General features: G+C 33.4%; 1 protein-coding gene across 1 annotated transcript; it reads left to right on the forward strand.

The window, feature by feature from the left end:
• Positions 1 to 7869: 7869 nt before the first annotated feature.
• On the forward strand, positions 7870 to 11468 carry LOC115713988 (probable CoA ligase CCL5). Its single transcript, XM_030642492.2, has 5 exons — positions 7870 to 9480; positions 10541 to 10686; positions 10776 to 10843; positions 10960 to 11062; positions 11156 to 11468. The coding sequence occupies exons 1-5, from the start codon at positions 8244 to 8246 to the stop codon at positions 11267 to 11269; spliced, it is 1668 nt and encodes a 555-aa protein (XP_030498352.1). The 5' UTR covers positions 7870 to 8243; the 3' UTR covers positions 11270 to 11468.
• The last annotated feature ends 2666 nt before the right edge of the window (positions 11469 to 14134 follow it).

Here is a 14134-nt window from a genome sequence, read left to right on the forward strand (position 1 = left end):
GTCTAATTACATGGAATTGCCATGGGCTTGGGAACCCATGGGCCATCCAATTCATTAAGGATATTGTTATCCAAAAGAAGCCCATTGTGTTGTTTCTTTGTGAAACATTGGCCAAGAAGGAGATGGTTGAGAAGCTTCGGATATGTATTGGTTTTGAAGGAGCGTTTAGTGTTGATGCTCAAGGGAAGAGTGGGGGGGTGGCTTTACTTTGGCGAGATGCTGAGGAGTTTCAATTAGTTAGGTTCGGCTCTAACTATATTGATGGCATTGTTCATAATCGTGACTATGGTGAGTGGAGGTTGACGGGGTTATATGGTGAGCCCAATCGTAGCTTGCGAAAGCGTACTTGGGATCTTCTTCGTTCGTTGAAAACTGAGTGTGACTTGCCGTGGTGCATAGTTGGGGACATCAACAATGTTACTTCCCAACAAGATAAAAATGGAGGTAATCTTTACCCGACTTGGTTGATTAATGGATTTTGTGATGCTTTGGATGAGTGTGGTCTTCATGATTTGGACTTGAGTGGTTATCCTTATACGTGGGAAAGGGGTCGAGGAACTGATTCTTGGGTGGAGGCTCGGCTCGATAGAGCTTTGGTTTCACAGAGTTGGCTTGCTAAATTTCGTTTGGCCAAACTCTATAACATGGAAGTGTCCACTTCGGACCACTGCCCTTTACATTTAGTTCCTGTAACCGAGAACATTCATGTGAATAATAGAGTTTTCAGATTTGAAAATTCTTGGTTAAAGGAACCAATGTGCTTTAAAGTTGTTGAAGATAGTTGGGAATTGTCCTCCGGTCTCTCCATTACAGAAAAAATACGGGATTGTGGTACTGTTTTGCTTGATTGGGGAAAAGATTACACTGGTAATTTTGGCAAAAGAATAAAGGCTTGCAAGGCTGAAATTAAACAATGGAAGAAAGGGCGAGACACCGAGTCTGTTGATCGTTACAAAGCTGCTGAGTTGAACTTGAATAATCTTTATCTGCAAAGAGAAATATTCTGGAAGCAGAGGAGTAAGCAGCTCTGGCTACGCGAAGGCGATCGTAACTCCAAGTATTTCCATGCCAAAGCAACATCACGAAGACGTTCGAATGTTATTCATAAGTTGAAGAATTCTGATGGTGAATGGGTCGGCTGGGAAGATGGCCTCCCTACCGTGATAGTGAATTATTTCCAGCATTTATTTATGCATTCGGATGGTGATTATTCTTCGCTTGTCAACTGTGTTTCCCAATCGGTTACTGAAGCTCAAAATAACTTGTTACTTGAGGAGGTGACTCGAGAGGAAATTAAGAAGGCGTTGTTCCAAATGCATCCTGATAAGGCTCCCGGACCCGATGGTATGACTCCAGGATTTTATCAAAAATTTTGGAATTTGGTTGGTGATGATGTGGTGCGATTGGTTCAGACTTTCTTTGCTACTGGTGAGTTCCCATCTGTTTTGAATGAAACTAATATTGTTCTTGTTCCTAAGAAAAAGAGTCCTGAACAAATGGGTGATCTTCGGCCTATATCGCTCTGCAATGTTCTTTACAAAGTTGTGTCTAAGGTGATCGCAAATAGACTCAAAGTTGTTTTGCCGAATGTCATATCTTCCAATCAGAGTGCATTCTTGCCAGGACGGTTAATTTCTGATAATATTATGGTTTCTTATGAGGTTATGCACTATATGAAACGGAAGCGAATGGGTAAAGATGGGTTTATGGCAATCAAGCTTGATATGAGCAAGGCCTACGATCGAGTTGGTTGGGCGTTTCTTGAAGCCGTGCTTATTCGGATGGGCTTTAGTCCTAGATTTGTGGCTCTGATTATGTTCTGTGTGTCTACGGTGTCTTACCATGTTACTTATGGAGGAAGGAAGTTGGGTCCGATCGTTCCTGGTTGTGGAATCCGTCAAGGGGATCCTATATCTCCGTATTTGTTCTTGGTTTGTGCTGAAGGTCTCTCTTCTCTCTTAACTTTGTATGAGCAACGGAGATGGTTGACTGGGTGTAAAGTGGCTCGGAGTGCGCCTAGAGTCTCACACATGCTATTTTCTGACGATAGCTATGTGTATTGCAAAGCTAATGAGGGTGAAGCTTCACATGTGATGCACCTTCTCCAAGTTTATGAACAAGCATCGGGTCAACAAGTGAATTACTCCAAGTCCTCGGTCTTTTTCAGTAAGAACTGCTCGGATGATACTCGTACTAGGCTGTGTGGTCTGATGGGAATGTTGGAGGCTGGGGATAATAGCTTTTACCTCGGCTTACCTTGCATTTTGGGTCGCAATAGGAAAGCTATCCTGGGTTTTTTACAAGAGAAGATGAAAAAGAAAATTTTTAATTGGGAGAGTCGTTTCTTGTCAAAAGCGGGAAAGGAGGTTCTATTGAAGTCTGTCGCCCAAGCATTGCCTTGTTATGCCATGAGCATTTTCCTTTTAACTAAGGAGATTTGTTCTAATCTTGAAGGTATGATGGCAAAGTTCTGGTGGAAGTCTCAATCTCGTTCGGGTTCAAAGGGTGTGAATTGGATAAGTTGGAAGCGGTTGAGTAGACATAAGACTGATGGCGGGATGGGTTTCAGGGATCTTCGAGATTATAATCTTTCGTTTCTTGGGAAACAAGGGTGGCGGCTATTAACAAATGAAGACTCCTTGGTAAGCAAGATTTATAAAGCTCGGTATTATCCTTCGGGTAACTTTCTTAATGCTACTTTGGGACAAAACCCAAGCTTTATTTGGAAGAGTATTATGGAAGCACAAGGGCTAGTCAAGGAGGGTTCTAGAAAGTCTATTGGCAATGGGGATAATGTAATTATTTTGTTGGATCCATGGCTTCCCGACCCTTCTAATCCTTTTGTTCAATCTGATCATCCGGGTTTAGTGAATCAAAATGTTTCTAGTTTATTTTCGGTGCATTCTAAGAGCTGGGACTATGAGGTTATCAATGATCTCTTTGATGAAAGGGATAAGAATCTTGTGTTGTCTATTCAATTGAGTGGCTCTGCTACAGCTGATAAGTGGTGTTGGAATGATGAACCCAATGGCTTATACACGGTCAAAAGTGCATACCGAAGGCTACAGCAAGTTTCTGGTGTGCATGTTGCTGATCAAGACCAAAAAATGTTCAAGGCTATATGGAAGTTGGAAGTTCCTCCGAAAGTGCAGCACTTCTTGTGGCGTGTGTTAGTCGGTTTCCTTCCTACAAAGGTTCAGCTCAGTACAAAAAAGGTTAATGTCGATTTGTATTGCCCTTTTTGTAATCTGGCCGTGGAAACTATCAGCCACATCTTGCTGGAATGCCGATTTGCACGGAGCTGCTGGTGTGTTTCCAAGGCTCCGACTGGTGTGAATAATGGAGACTTCAACAGATGGTTCAATGCTCTTATTGAGCATCACTCGGCTGCCGTGGTTCAGGAAGCAGCATGTATTAGTTGGAAGATTTGGTCTGTTCGTAATGAGCTTCTATGGAATAAAAAAACTTGCTCTGCTATGGATGTGGTCCGTTCAGCTAGGACTGTGCTTAACCAATATTGTTCTGCTCAAACTCAAAAGACGGGGGCGTTATTGATTGATGATATCAATAATGTAGATGAGCGGTGGAAGAAACCAAATTCTCATATGGTTAAGATTAATGTTGACGGGGCTATTTTTCAGGAACAAAACAAGTTTGGCTTTGGGTGCGTCGCCCGTGATACGAATGGAATGCTTCTTGAAGCCATTTCTGCTTCTCGGTTTGGAGTGGTTAAACCAGAAATTGCCGAGACAATTGGCATTAAGGAGGCTTTGAGTTGGATAGAAAGAAAGCAATGGTCCAATGTCGTAATTGAAACTGATGCTCTGGTGGTGGTACAAGCTATTAATAGCTCAATTTTAATGCCTTCTCAGTTTGAATTACTTGTTGGGGATTGTCGGGCTTTAATTTCGTCTTTGAATAATGTTTCGTTAAAATTTGTTAAACGATCTGCAAATAGGGCTGCTCATTGTCTTGCTAGAGAGTCTTGTTTTTCGTCAGATTGTGTTTTTAATCAGCATAATGTCTCTGCTGGTTTCAAGTCTATTGTAATGACTGAAAGTGTTTAAATAAAATTTTCATTTTGACTCAAAAAAAAAAAAAATATCACCACTAACTCTTTGTATTTTTAATTGTTGTCATGAAATTGTTGAATCATAATATCTAATAAAAATTGTTTTAATATTAAAGCTATAAATGGGATAAAACTTTTACTTAGAAATCTTTTTGGTGCTCTTAGTTCCAAATCCAAATTTGATTCTGAAGCATGTGACTCTAAATTGCCTTTTCTTTTCAACATATTAGATCTAATTCCACACAAAATAATAAAATATTAGCATAAAAAATATGAAATACATTAAATTCAATTAATAACACACACATATTATATATATATACCTTTTTCTTACGTCAATTTACTATTTTTTTTTCTATATTTGATTCTTTTCTTTTTGATGGAGGTCGACCTCTAGTCCTCACTTTCAATGGACTTAACACCTTCTTGCAAGAATTCAATTGATTGGGTGTATTATTGTCTTGTTGTAAAAATGAAACAAACAAAAAAGTTGTATTCTGTGTATTACATGCATCTTGATTCTCTAAGAGAAAATTTCCCATTAATTTCATCCAATGCTTTGAAAAAAATTCACACTTCTAAGGTGAATCAATTACATTTTCTATAACTTCATTGCTTTTCTTCGTCAAATTGATACCATTCAATTTCTGTATGAGTGTAGCTATCATTATAAGCTTTGAATATAAGTGTATTTTTGTCTAATATCTAAAATATATCTTAGATGAACCTCCTCAATGTATTGATCTGTTAGGACAGCTATTACATGCCTACTCAAAATTCTTTAAATTCAAATAAATGACATATGCAACTAATTTCACATTTGACCTTATCAAAAGAACCTCAGAAATGTTGAAATCGATCCATCACTCTTAACTAATGTGACATTGCAAGAATATAATCAACGTACTTTACCTTTAAATTTCTTAAACATTTCCTTGTTATAAACATCTTGAAATTGCCTCTCAATTTTAAAATTTGTTATCAATGGAATGTTTGAATTAAAAGAAGAAAATGTTGCCAAGTTTTCTTTCTCAATTTTACTTCTCACTGCATTATCATATTGCTCCACAAATTGCTCCAAGGTAGTCTTTGAGTTTATATATACAGCTATCAAAAAATGAATTTATGCTTTCCCTATGTTGATTGATTGGAAAAATTGCCAAGAATCTAAATTAGGTCAATTAGTCAACAATAAAGAGTTAGAAATAATAAATAAATAGAAAGAATACAGATAGTTATAGAGGTTTGGCCGTGTTCATCCAATCTAATTCGCAATATTTTGCTTATAGTGCATCCAATCCCACTATGTACGGATTTTATTTTTTGGATCCAATCTAATCCGCATAATAGCTCAAATCTAATCTAATCCAATCCGCAAAAGTGCAGATTGGATCGGTTATTTTGGATTGATTACTTTTTAATATTAAATTATTTAATATTTATGAAAAAAAAATATTTTTTTTCACATAACTAGCAACAAAATAAAATAAATTATAGTTATTTTATGTCTCCAATAACACATTAAAATAAATAAAATAGCAAATAACAATTTTAAAGGAAGAAAAAAAAAGGTGTACATATTAAAAAATATTTATTTTTATTTTAAATTGTATATATTGTAGAAAAAATTATATATAAGAATAGAATATACATTTGGTATATTAAGTTTTTAAATATAATTTCTATTAGATTTTTAAATTACTATTTTCTTTATATTAAAAATGTTATTTGTATATATAATTTTTTAATTTTTTTATAAATATGTGTGGATTGGATTGGATCGGTTACTTTTACATGCCAATCAACATCCAATCCGCACAAGTGCGGATTTTGAATTTTCTAATCCAATTTAATCCGCACAAGTGCAGATATCTACACTTTGCGGGTTGGATTGGATTGGATCGACTATTTTATGAACACCCCTAATAATGACCTACTCCCATTTTAATTGTATTAATAATAAGATAATGTTGTGCAGATCACTAAGGGGTACAAAGTGAATTCTAGCTGCATCACTCAAGATGTTTACAAAGAATATGTTTCAGAGAAGTGCTCTTGGATGCGAGATAATAATTTCCCATTCCTTCCCCTTGTAAATTCATTCACTATTTATAAGAGGGATATTTTTACAATTAGCTCCGTAAAAAGAGTAATTAGGAAGTAAATATCCCTATTTCTAGGGCGTAGTTACGATCTGTTGAAGGTCCTACAATCTCAGGCAAAGCAGTCGGATCTGTATCTGTAGGATATAGTTAGATATATTTATAGAAGTTGCTTGAGGAAGAAAACAGGATTTGTGTAGCTTTGTCCAACCATCCTGATGTCATTTATCCTAGCCAGCATGTTGATGACCGGCCAGATCCTTTTCGAGACTTCTCTTTTTTGATGAGATTACTCATGAAGCAATCTTAGACGATACATTGATCTTCTCTCATCTAACAGTCATATTGATAGCCCGACTAGATGCTTCCTGGAAGGAAGTACACAATTCATGGATATCAGCCCTGTGTGGCACTTGCCCAACACACTCCTGCCCAAAATTTCCATGTTATGTCAAGTGTTGGCTAGATTAAGCCATGTGTAGGGCCACATCAGATATGCGAAATTTAGGATAATATTTGCCCCTAAGTTCTCATGCGAATATCTGTCTGGATGGGCAATTTTGACATTTGTACGGATGCTGACATGTACGTGAGCTCCACGTGATTCATACTAGCGACTGTTATAAGGAAAGTTTCAAATCATGCTTTATAGGGGATCGTGCTAACGACTGTACTCCCCCATAAATTTATTTTTTGCTCTTCCCACTTTCCCATAACAATTTTATAAGAGATGTACTTCCTAATTAATTTTTCTTTGGGGGAAACTAACTAAATATGAGAGCCCTATATAAAGCCCTCTCTTTCCCTCAAACCTTTTTACTTTCATTTTTTACTCCCAGAATTTTTCTAGAGAGAATCAACATTATACATAACAAATGTATTAACAGTTGAACCTGTCATATACATTAAAAAAATACAATTACAATTTAGAACAAAAATCTCACAGAAAAGTTATCCAAAATTTTAAAAATGCAATAATGCTGTACACCATCGGGCTCAGATCAGACCACCATCGGGACCATATCGAACCCCGTTAAAAATAAAGTCAAAAAACCATGTTGGACAAAAAATGGGCCAACAATCGGACACCATCGGGTCCAATCGGATCCTATCGGACCCATCTAACAAAAATGTCTTGAACCTAATTTTTGGATCCCCATCGGCCTAAAATCAGACTAGCATCGGGCCCAGTATCGAGCCCATCGGACCACACTAAAAAAATTTCCCCAGTCCATTTTTTGACCCCCCCCCCATCGGACCCCCATCAGGTCACCATCGAGCCCCATCGAGCCTTTATCCATGTCATTCAACCTCATAATATATCGGACCACCATCGGATGGGCATCGGACCCCATCAAACCAGGCGAAAAAAAAAAGCACAAATCAGGAAAAATGCAGAATTCACAGCCAGCAACATTACAAAACACAAAACAATAAAATAACCGCAACAACCCACAGATCAAGCAACGAAACAACATTCTTAACTAAATATAACAACAACAAACAAGATTTAAAAAAACAAAAAGGAATTATTTACCTATTGATGCTTCGTATATAGGAGATTGTAGTGTTCTAGTTTGTTGAGTGGTGGCGTGTAGTGTGGAAGCTTGTAACTTGTAGTGTATAAATGAGTGAAGAGAAGAAAAAAAAAAAGTTTTGTGGTGGTGGAGTATGGGATTCGGATGGGAAGATGATGGGAAGAGAAGAGTTGATGTAATTGGAGAAGGTATTTTAGAGAAAACATTAAAATTACAATACATTAAAAATATTAGTAAGTAAAAAAATTTAAGGTAAAATATGCATAAAAACTTAAATTTCCCTGATCTAATAAATAAATGAAAATATGATATACCGACCACCAAACCAATTAACAATTATCATTATCCTATTGGCCGGTGAGGTGAGCCAATCCCAGTGATTTGGAAATCCACAATCAACAAGTCAACAAGTCAACATTACATTACAACTAAAATTTAGAGATTATATATTATATAAATACATCGTTGGCCTTCACTCTTCTGTATATACTGAAAAATATCAGAGTGAATAGTAAAGGAAAGCCATCAGCCATGGAGAAATCTAAGTCTACCAAACCCATAGTCGTGGACGAGAGAAGCGGCTACTGTAAATCAAACTCCATCTTCTACAGCAAACGCAACCCCATACACCTCCCTCACAACCATTCCGTCGACGTCACCACCTTCATCTCCTCCCGCCCTCACAACGGCAAGATTGCCTTCATCGACGCCGCCACAGGTCACCACCTCACTTTTCCTCAACTATGGCGAGCCGTTGATTCCGTCGCTACTTCTCTCTCTGTCATGGGAATCAGGAAAGGTGACGTCATCCTCCTCCTTTCCCCAAACTCTATTTACTTCCCGGTGGTCTGTCTCGCCGTGATGTCACTCGGTGCCATCATCACCACTACCAATCCACTCAACACTTCCCGAGAAATCGCTAAACAGATCGCCGATTCCAAACCTGTCCTCGCCTTCACCATTCCTCAGCTCGTTTCCAAAATCGCCGGTTCTAATCTCCCAACTGTTTTATTAATCGACGATGAGAACCGAAATTCGCTTGATAAATCCATGAATATAGTGGGATCTTTAGGGGAAATGATGAGAAAGGAACCGAGCACTAACCGGATCGGGTACAGAGTCAATCAGGAAGACACAGCTACTTTACTCTACTCCTCTGGTACTACCGGCGCGAGTAAAGGCGTGGTTTCTTCTCACAAGAATCTAATCGCAATGGTTCAAACTATTCTCAGCAGATTCGGTACAGAAGATGGAGAACACACCTTCATCTGTACCGTTCCTATGTTCCACATCTACGGCTTAGCAGCCTTCGCAATGGGCCTTCTCTCCTCTGGATCAACCATCGTGATTCTCTCCAAGTTCGAGATCCACGAAATGTTATCCGCGATCGACAAGTACAGAGCCACCTACCTCCCTCTCGTGCCGCCGATTCTGGTGGCGCTGTTGAACAACGCGAATCACATAAGGGCCAAGTACGATCTGAGCTCACTGCAATCAGTTCTTTCGGGTGGAGCTCCGCTGAGTAAAGAGGTAATCGAAGGGTTCGTGGAGAAATATCCAACGGTGAGTATTCTTCAGGGTTATGGCTTAACCGAATCCACGGGAATCGGAGCTTCAACGGACTGTCTAGAAGAAAGTCGGCGGTACGGAACTGCCGGAATGCTGTCTCCGAGCATGGAGGCCAAGATTGTGAACCCTGAAACCGGTGAAGCTTTGTCGGTTAACCGGACCGGTGAACTTTTGCTGAGGGGCCCTACAATTATGAAAGGTAACACTATTATATAATAATATTTATAGTTGAAAGCTATACTTCATTATAATAATGTAATTAGTTATAGTTTTATAATAATGTTTTGTTGTACTCTGGCCTTATATTGTTTTATTTTATATTTTATTATTATGTTAATTTTTTTTTATAATTTCAGTTTATGAATAGTTTAGAAAATGTTGGGTGGGGAAATTAGACAAGAAACACAAGTTTTAAGCTTAATATTTAAGTTTTGACCATTGCTATTGGGCACTAGCTAGAATCGTCTAACACTCTTTATAAAGTTAATGATATTTTTAAAATTTATTTTTTTATATAGAATTCGACATTTAAATATATCAATAATAATATAATACGATATAGATTTACTTTTAGCAATTCTCCTAAATTTTAAGTGAAAATTAATAATGATAGTTAAGAACTTAAACTCAAAAGGTATTACTTTGTTTTGTGCACTGTGCCCTATATTCCAGCAAAATCTATTGTGAGGTTTGACGTTAATGTTTTGACTAAAAATTAACTTTTAGCTAGTCAAGCATGGTAAAAAACATCATTTCTTTGGTTTCCATTTAACAAATAAAGTAATAAAAATGAGAGCCGTTCTGTTAGATTGTTGATGGATCCTTTCAAAATATACTTAATTTTATTATACCTTTCAAACATTACTCAAATAGGTTATAAATAGCGGTATAAATATTTAAAGATTTAAGTTTTTAGCGATATATATAATCAATATTTATAAAATTGTATTTTTTTTTCTAATTTCCGTAGTATAAATTCTGTTTTAAATTTAATAAAAAAAAATTAAAAATAATTGATATTACATGTTTTTCGTCAAGATCCAATGATCTAAAATCTGAACTTTACATGTACCACGTTTAAGACAATCATAAATCTACACTAACGAAACTAGAGGAAATTAAATTACAATTGTATAAATATTGAATTTTTGCTGTTTACAAAATGAAAACTTTGAGTAATTATTACACCGCTATTCATCCACTTAAATATATTAATAATTTTTAGCTGGGGTGGTGTTTGTTAATTATATTTGCTACAGGCTATTTCAGTAATGAAGAAGCAACTTCATCAACAATTGACTCAGAAGGATGGTTGAGAACTGGTGACCTCTGCTACATTGATGAAGATGGATTCATTTTCGTGGTTGATAGGTTGAAAGAGCTTATTAAATACAAGGGTTATCAGGTATATAAATGCAATGCATGCATTTTCAGAAATATATCATTTCATTATTCATGCATGTATATATGATAATTTGTATCAATATATGGCAGGTGGCCCCAGCAGAACTTGAGGCCTTGTTACTTACTCATCCTGAAATTTCTGACGCTGCTGTTATACCGTAAGTCAACTTAATTTAATCTCGATCGTTTTATATAAGACATAGATACAAGAAAAAGAGACTTGTATTTAATATGTTGTATTTATAATATAACATATATACATATATATTTTCAGATATCCTGATAAGGAGGCTGGCCAATTTCCCATGGCATACGTGGTTAGAAAAGGGGGAAGTAATTTATCTGAATTTTCAGTCATGGATTTTATAGCCAAACTGGTTAGTTTTAGTGAAAAAAAGCCTTCATCTTAATTAGTCTTATATAAATGGCTCTGAATAAACTCATCTAATTACTTATATATATTTATATAGGTGGCGCCATACAAGAGAATTCGAAAAGTGGCATTTGTAGCATCCATACCCAAGAATCCTTCAGGCAAGATTTTAAGGAAGGATCTCATAAAACTCGCTACCGCTAAACTCTAAGCCTGTCACAAGTTTTATTGTATCTATAATCTATCTATAATATATGTTTATTTATTTTCAAATATTTATAGGATATAAATATATATATATCTATTCTATATAAAGTGTGACTATATAACCGAATTCTTGGTTTATGAGAAATTTATAGGTGAATTTTTATTTATATTAAAAATAAAATAGTTTATTATTAAAAATAAAATGATTTATGAGAAATTTATGGATCACTTCTTATTTATATATAATAAAATAAAAATAAAATAAATCCCATTAAATCAAAAAAAAAAAAATATCATTAAATAAAAACAAAAAAATAACTCAACATCAAATCTTCAATTACACAACATGTAAATTATTCAACATCAAATCTTGAACTACACGATACATGTAATTACTCAAACATCACATCTTTCAATTATAAAAAAAAATGACTTTTTAGGAGGGAAAATATGGTTGTCTAATAGAGCTAAAACAATATGTTTCCAGTGTGATGAAAAATTAAAGCAACAATTTTGTTAATATCAAAAAGTTTGTAAAATTCGAAAGAGTTTGGGCACAAAGAAATGATGTTTCTTTTTCTTACTATTTTTAGAATCAATATATGAACAATAATTTGAATTAATCTTATAATCTTAACTTTTTAATTCAATCAATAATTATTTGTCACGTAATTATTAAGTCTTTTCCCTTTAATTTTCCTTTTGTTGATGATGCTAATTTATTCATATTTTGATTTTTACAATTTTTGTGTTCAGACCAGTAAGGTAGTGTTCTACTAGGGGATCTAACGAGTTTCGCCCCTTCGCTAATGGCCTCTAAGAGTTCAAATTCCAATATTGTATAAATCTTCAATTTGTTCTATTTCTTATATTAACTGAAATTTTCTTACTTTTTTTTTTTTTTGAATTTACAACTTTATTGTTTATATCTTATTAGGGACATTCATGAAAATTAGGGTTTCTTTGAAATATACAATTAATGAGCATTACTTTTTGATCATAGTGTCTTTTCCATGGCTGAAAACCTCAATAATCTCTATCATTTGATATCAAATAAAATAAAATAATCATGATGTATACATTATGGTTATTTAGTGAGTAATTAGTGTGTTGAAATTGTCAAGCTGATATTTAGAATTGTTTATAATTGAATTGTTTCTTTGTCAAAATTAATATTAAGTATATTTATATGTTTATAGGTTTATCTATTTTCTCTTAAATCAATCATGCTCATATAGCAAAAAAATCATACTCATATAGATATGTTATTTTCATTTTGTAATTTAGATCTTCTTAGTCATTATTTAGTTCACTTAAACGTTTTCAGATTACGGTAACTGAAGTTTTGTTTCTTTTAGGTACTCCATTACAAAGATCTGTATTACATGTATTATTTATTTTTGACTTATTTTTGACTATGAGGAGGTGGATTTCTTTATTGGGAAACATATAGCGTGACAAATTATTGTTCATATATTGAATAATTATTTTTGATTAATGGGATTCATATATATAACTGTGTATATTGAATTCTTTATTTAAATAATTATTTTTTATTTTTACGTGATTATTTATTATTCATATATCTAGAACCCTATTTGATTAAAGTTAAGATTATAAGATTAATTAATTTGTGATTTCTTCCTATACACATAATAATAATCTCACCTAATAACTAATAATATTTTTTCTTTAATTTTTAATTGTATAACTTTCAAATAACATAGAAAAAAATTAGCATAAAATTTAGTATACGTGCCCTGCACGTTGTTTTTTGCTAGTGTATATATATATATATATATATATATATATGGAATACTTCTTAATGGGTAATACTCATTGATGGGAATTAAAAAAAATTAATAAGGTAATAATCTAATAACCTTTTTATGGCAAGTTTCTAAAAATTATTTTTTTAAAAAAAAATTATATTTATTTTTTATAAAATTGGAAATAATAATTATAACTAATAATTAGAAAAAAAATTATAAATTATTTTCAAAAATTAATTAAAATTACTACTTTATTATTTTATGAAATTATGAGTTTATTAATAATTTATTATTGTAAAACTAAAAGTCATTTACATGTATATTAATGTGTTTTTTTTATTAGAAGAATAAGAGCTTGATTTTGGAATCCAATTGTCTTAATATTATTCATATTCTTAAAAATAAAACGCTACAATACTTCTTAGTTCTTACTTAGGCTATCATTGTTAGAAAAATATTATTACCATCCAATGATTTTTTTGATATTACCATGAATCATTCTCCTAGAATAACTAATGAGGTGTTGTTCATTATTTATATTTTTAGGATTGGAAGATGATAATCTTGTCTAGGGGTCAAATATAATTTTTTGTGCTGAAATTCTTGTGTTGGCAATTGTCATTATTCAATAATGTTTATGACACTTTTTTCTTCCTTCATTTTTTTTTTGTTAAAATTTTCTTCATTGGTTTTGTTCTTATAGATTTGGTAAGCTCAAGTATTTTTTTAAAAAATAATAACATATAAATAATTATTAATTATTATAAAATTAAAGATTTTAGGTTTTAAAAAAAATCTTATACATTTTATGTGTATTACAGTTTAAAGCTTAAAATTATTATTTTTTTTATTTTCAGTAATGCAATTTAGAATTCTATTATGAAGAAATTTTATAAAAAGATAAATATACATTTTTTTTTTCTTTTTAATCTTTAAAATGATTTTTATTAAAAAAAAATAGTTTGTTAATTTTTTTAGTGTGTTTTATTTTTTAAATAACAATTCCATTTATAAATTTTTTATTTCTATTAATAGTTTTATCTATTTTAGGAATATAGAGAATAATAAAATAGGAAATATTAATTTTTTAATATTTA

The sequence above is a fragment of the Cannabis sativa genome, chromosome X (genome assembly GCF_029168945.1).
Source record: "Cannabis sativa cultivar Pink pepper isolate KNU-18-1 chromosome X, ASM2916894v1, whole genome shotgun sequence".
NCBI lineage: Eukaryota > Viridiplantae > Streptophyta > Magnoliopsida > Rosales > Cannabaceae > Cannabis > Cannabis sativa.

Coding starts and splice junctions, on each gene's coding strand:
- LOC115713988 (XM_030642492.2), top strand. CDS start 8,244: ATGGAGAAATCTAAGTCTACCAAACCCATAGTCGTGGACGAGAGAAGC. Junction 9,481..10,540: donor GGGCCCTACAATTATGAAAG/GTAACACTATTA, acceptor TATTTGCTACAG/GCTATTTCAGTAATGAAGAA. Junction 10,844..10,959: donor TCTGACGCTGCTGTTATACC/GTAAGTCAACTT, acceptor ATATATTTTCAG/ATATCCTGATAAGGAGGCTG.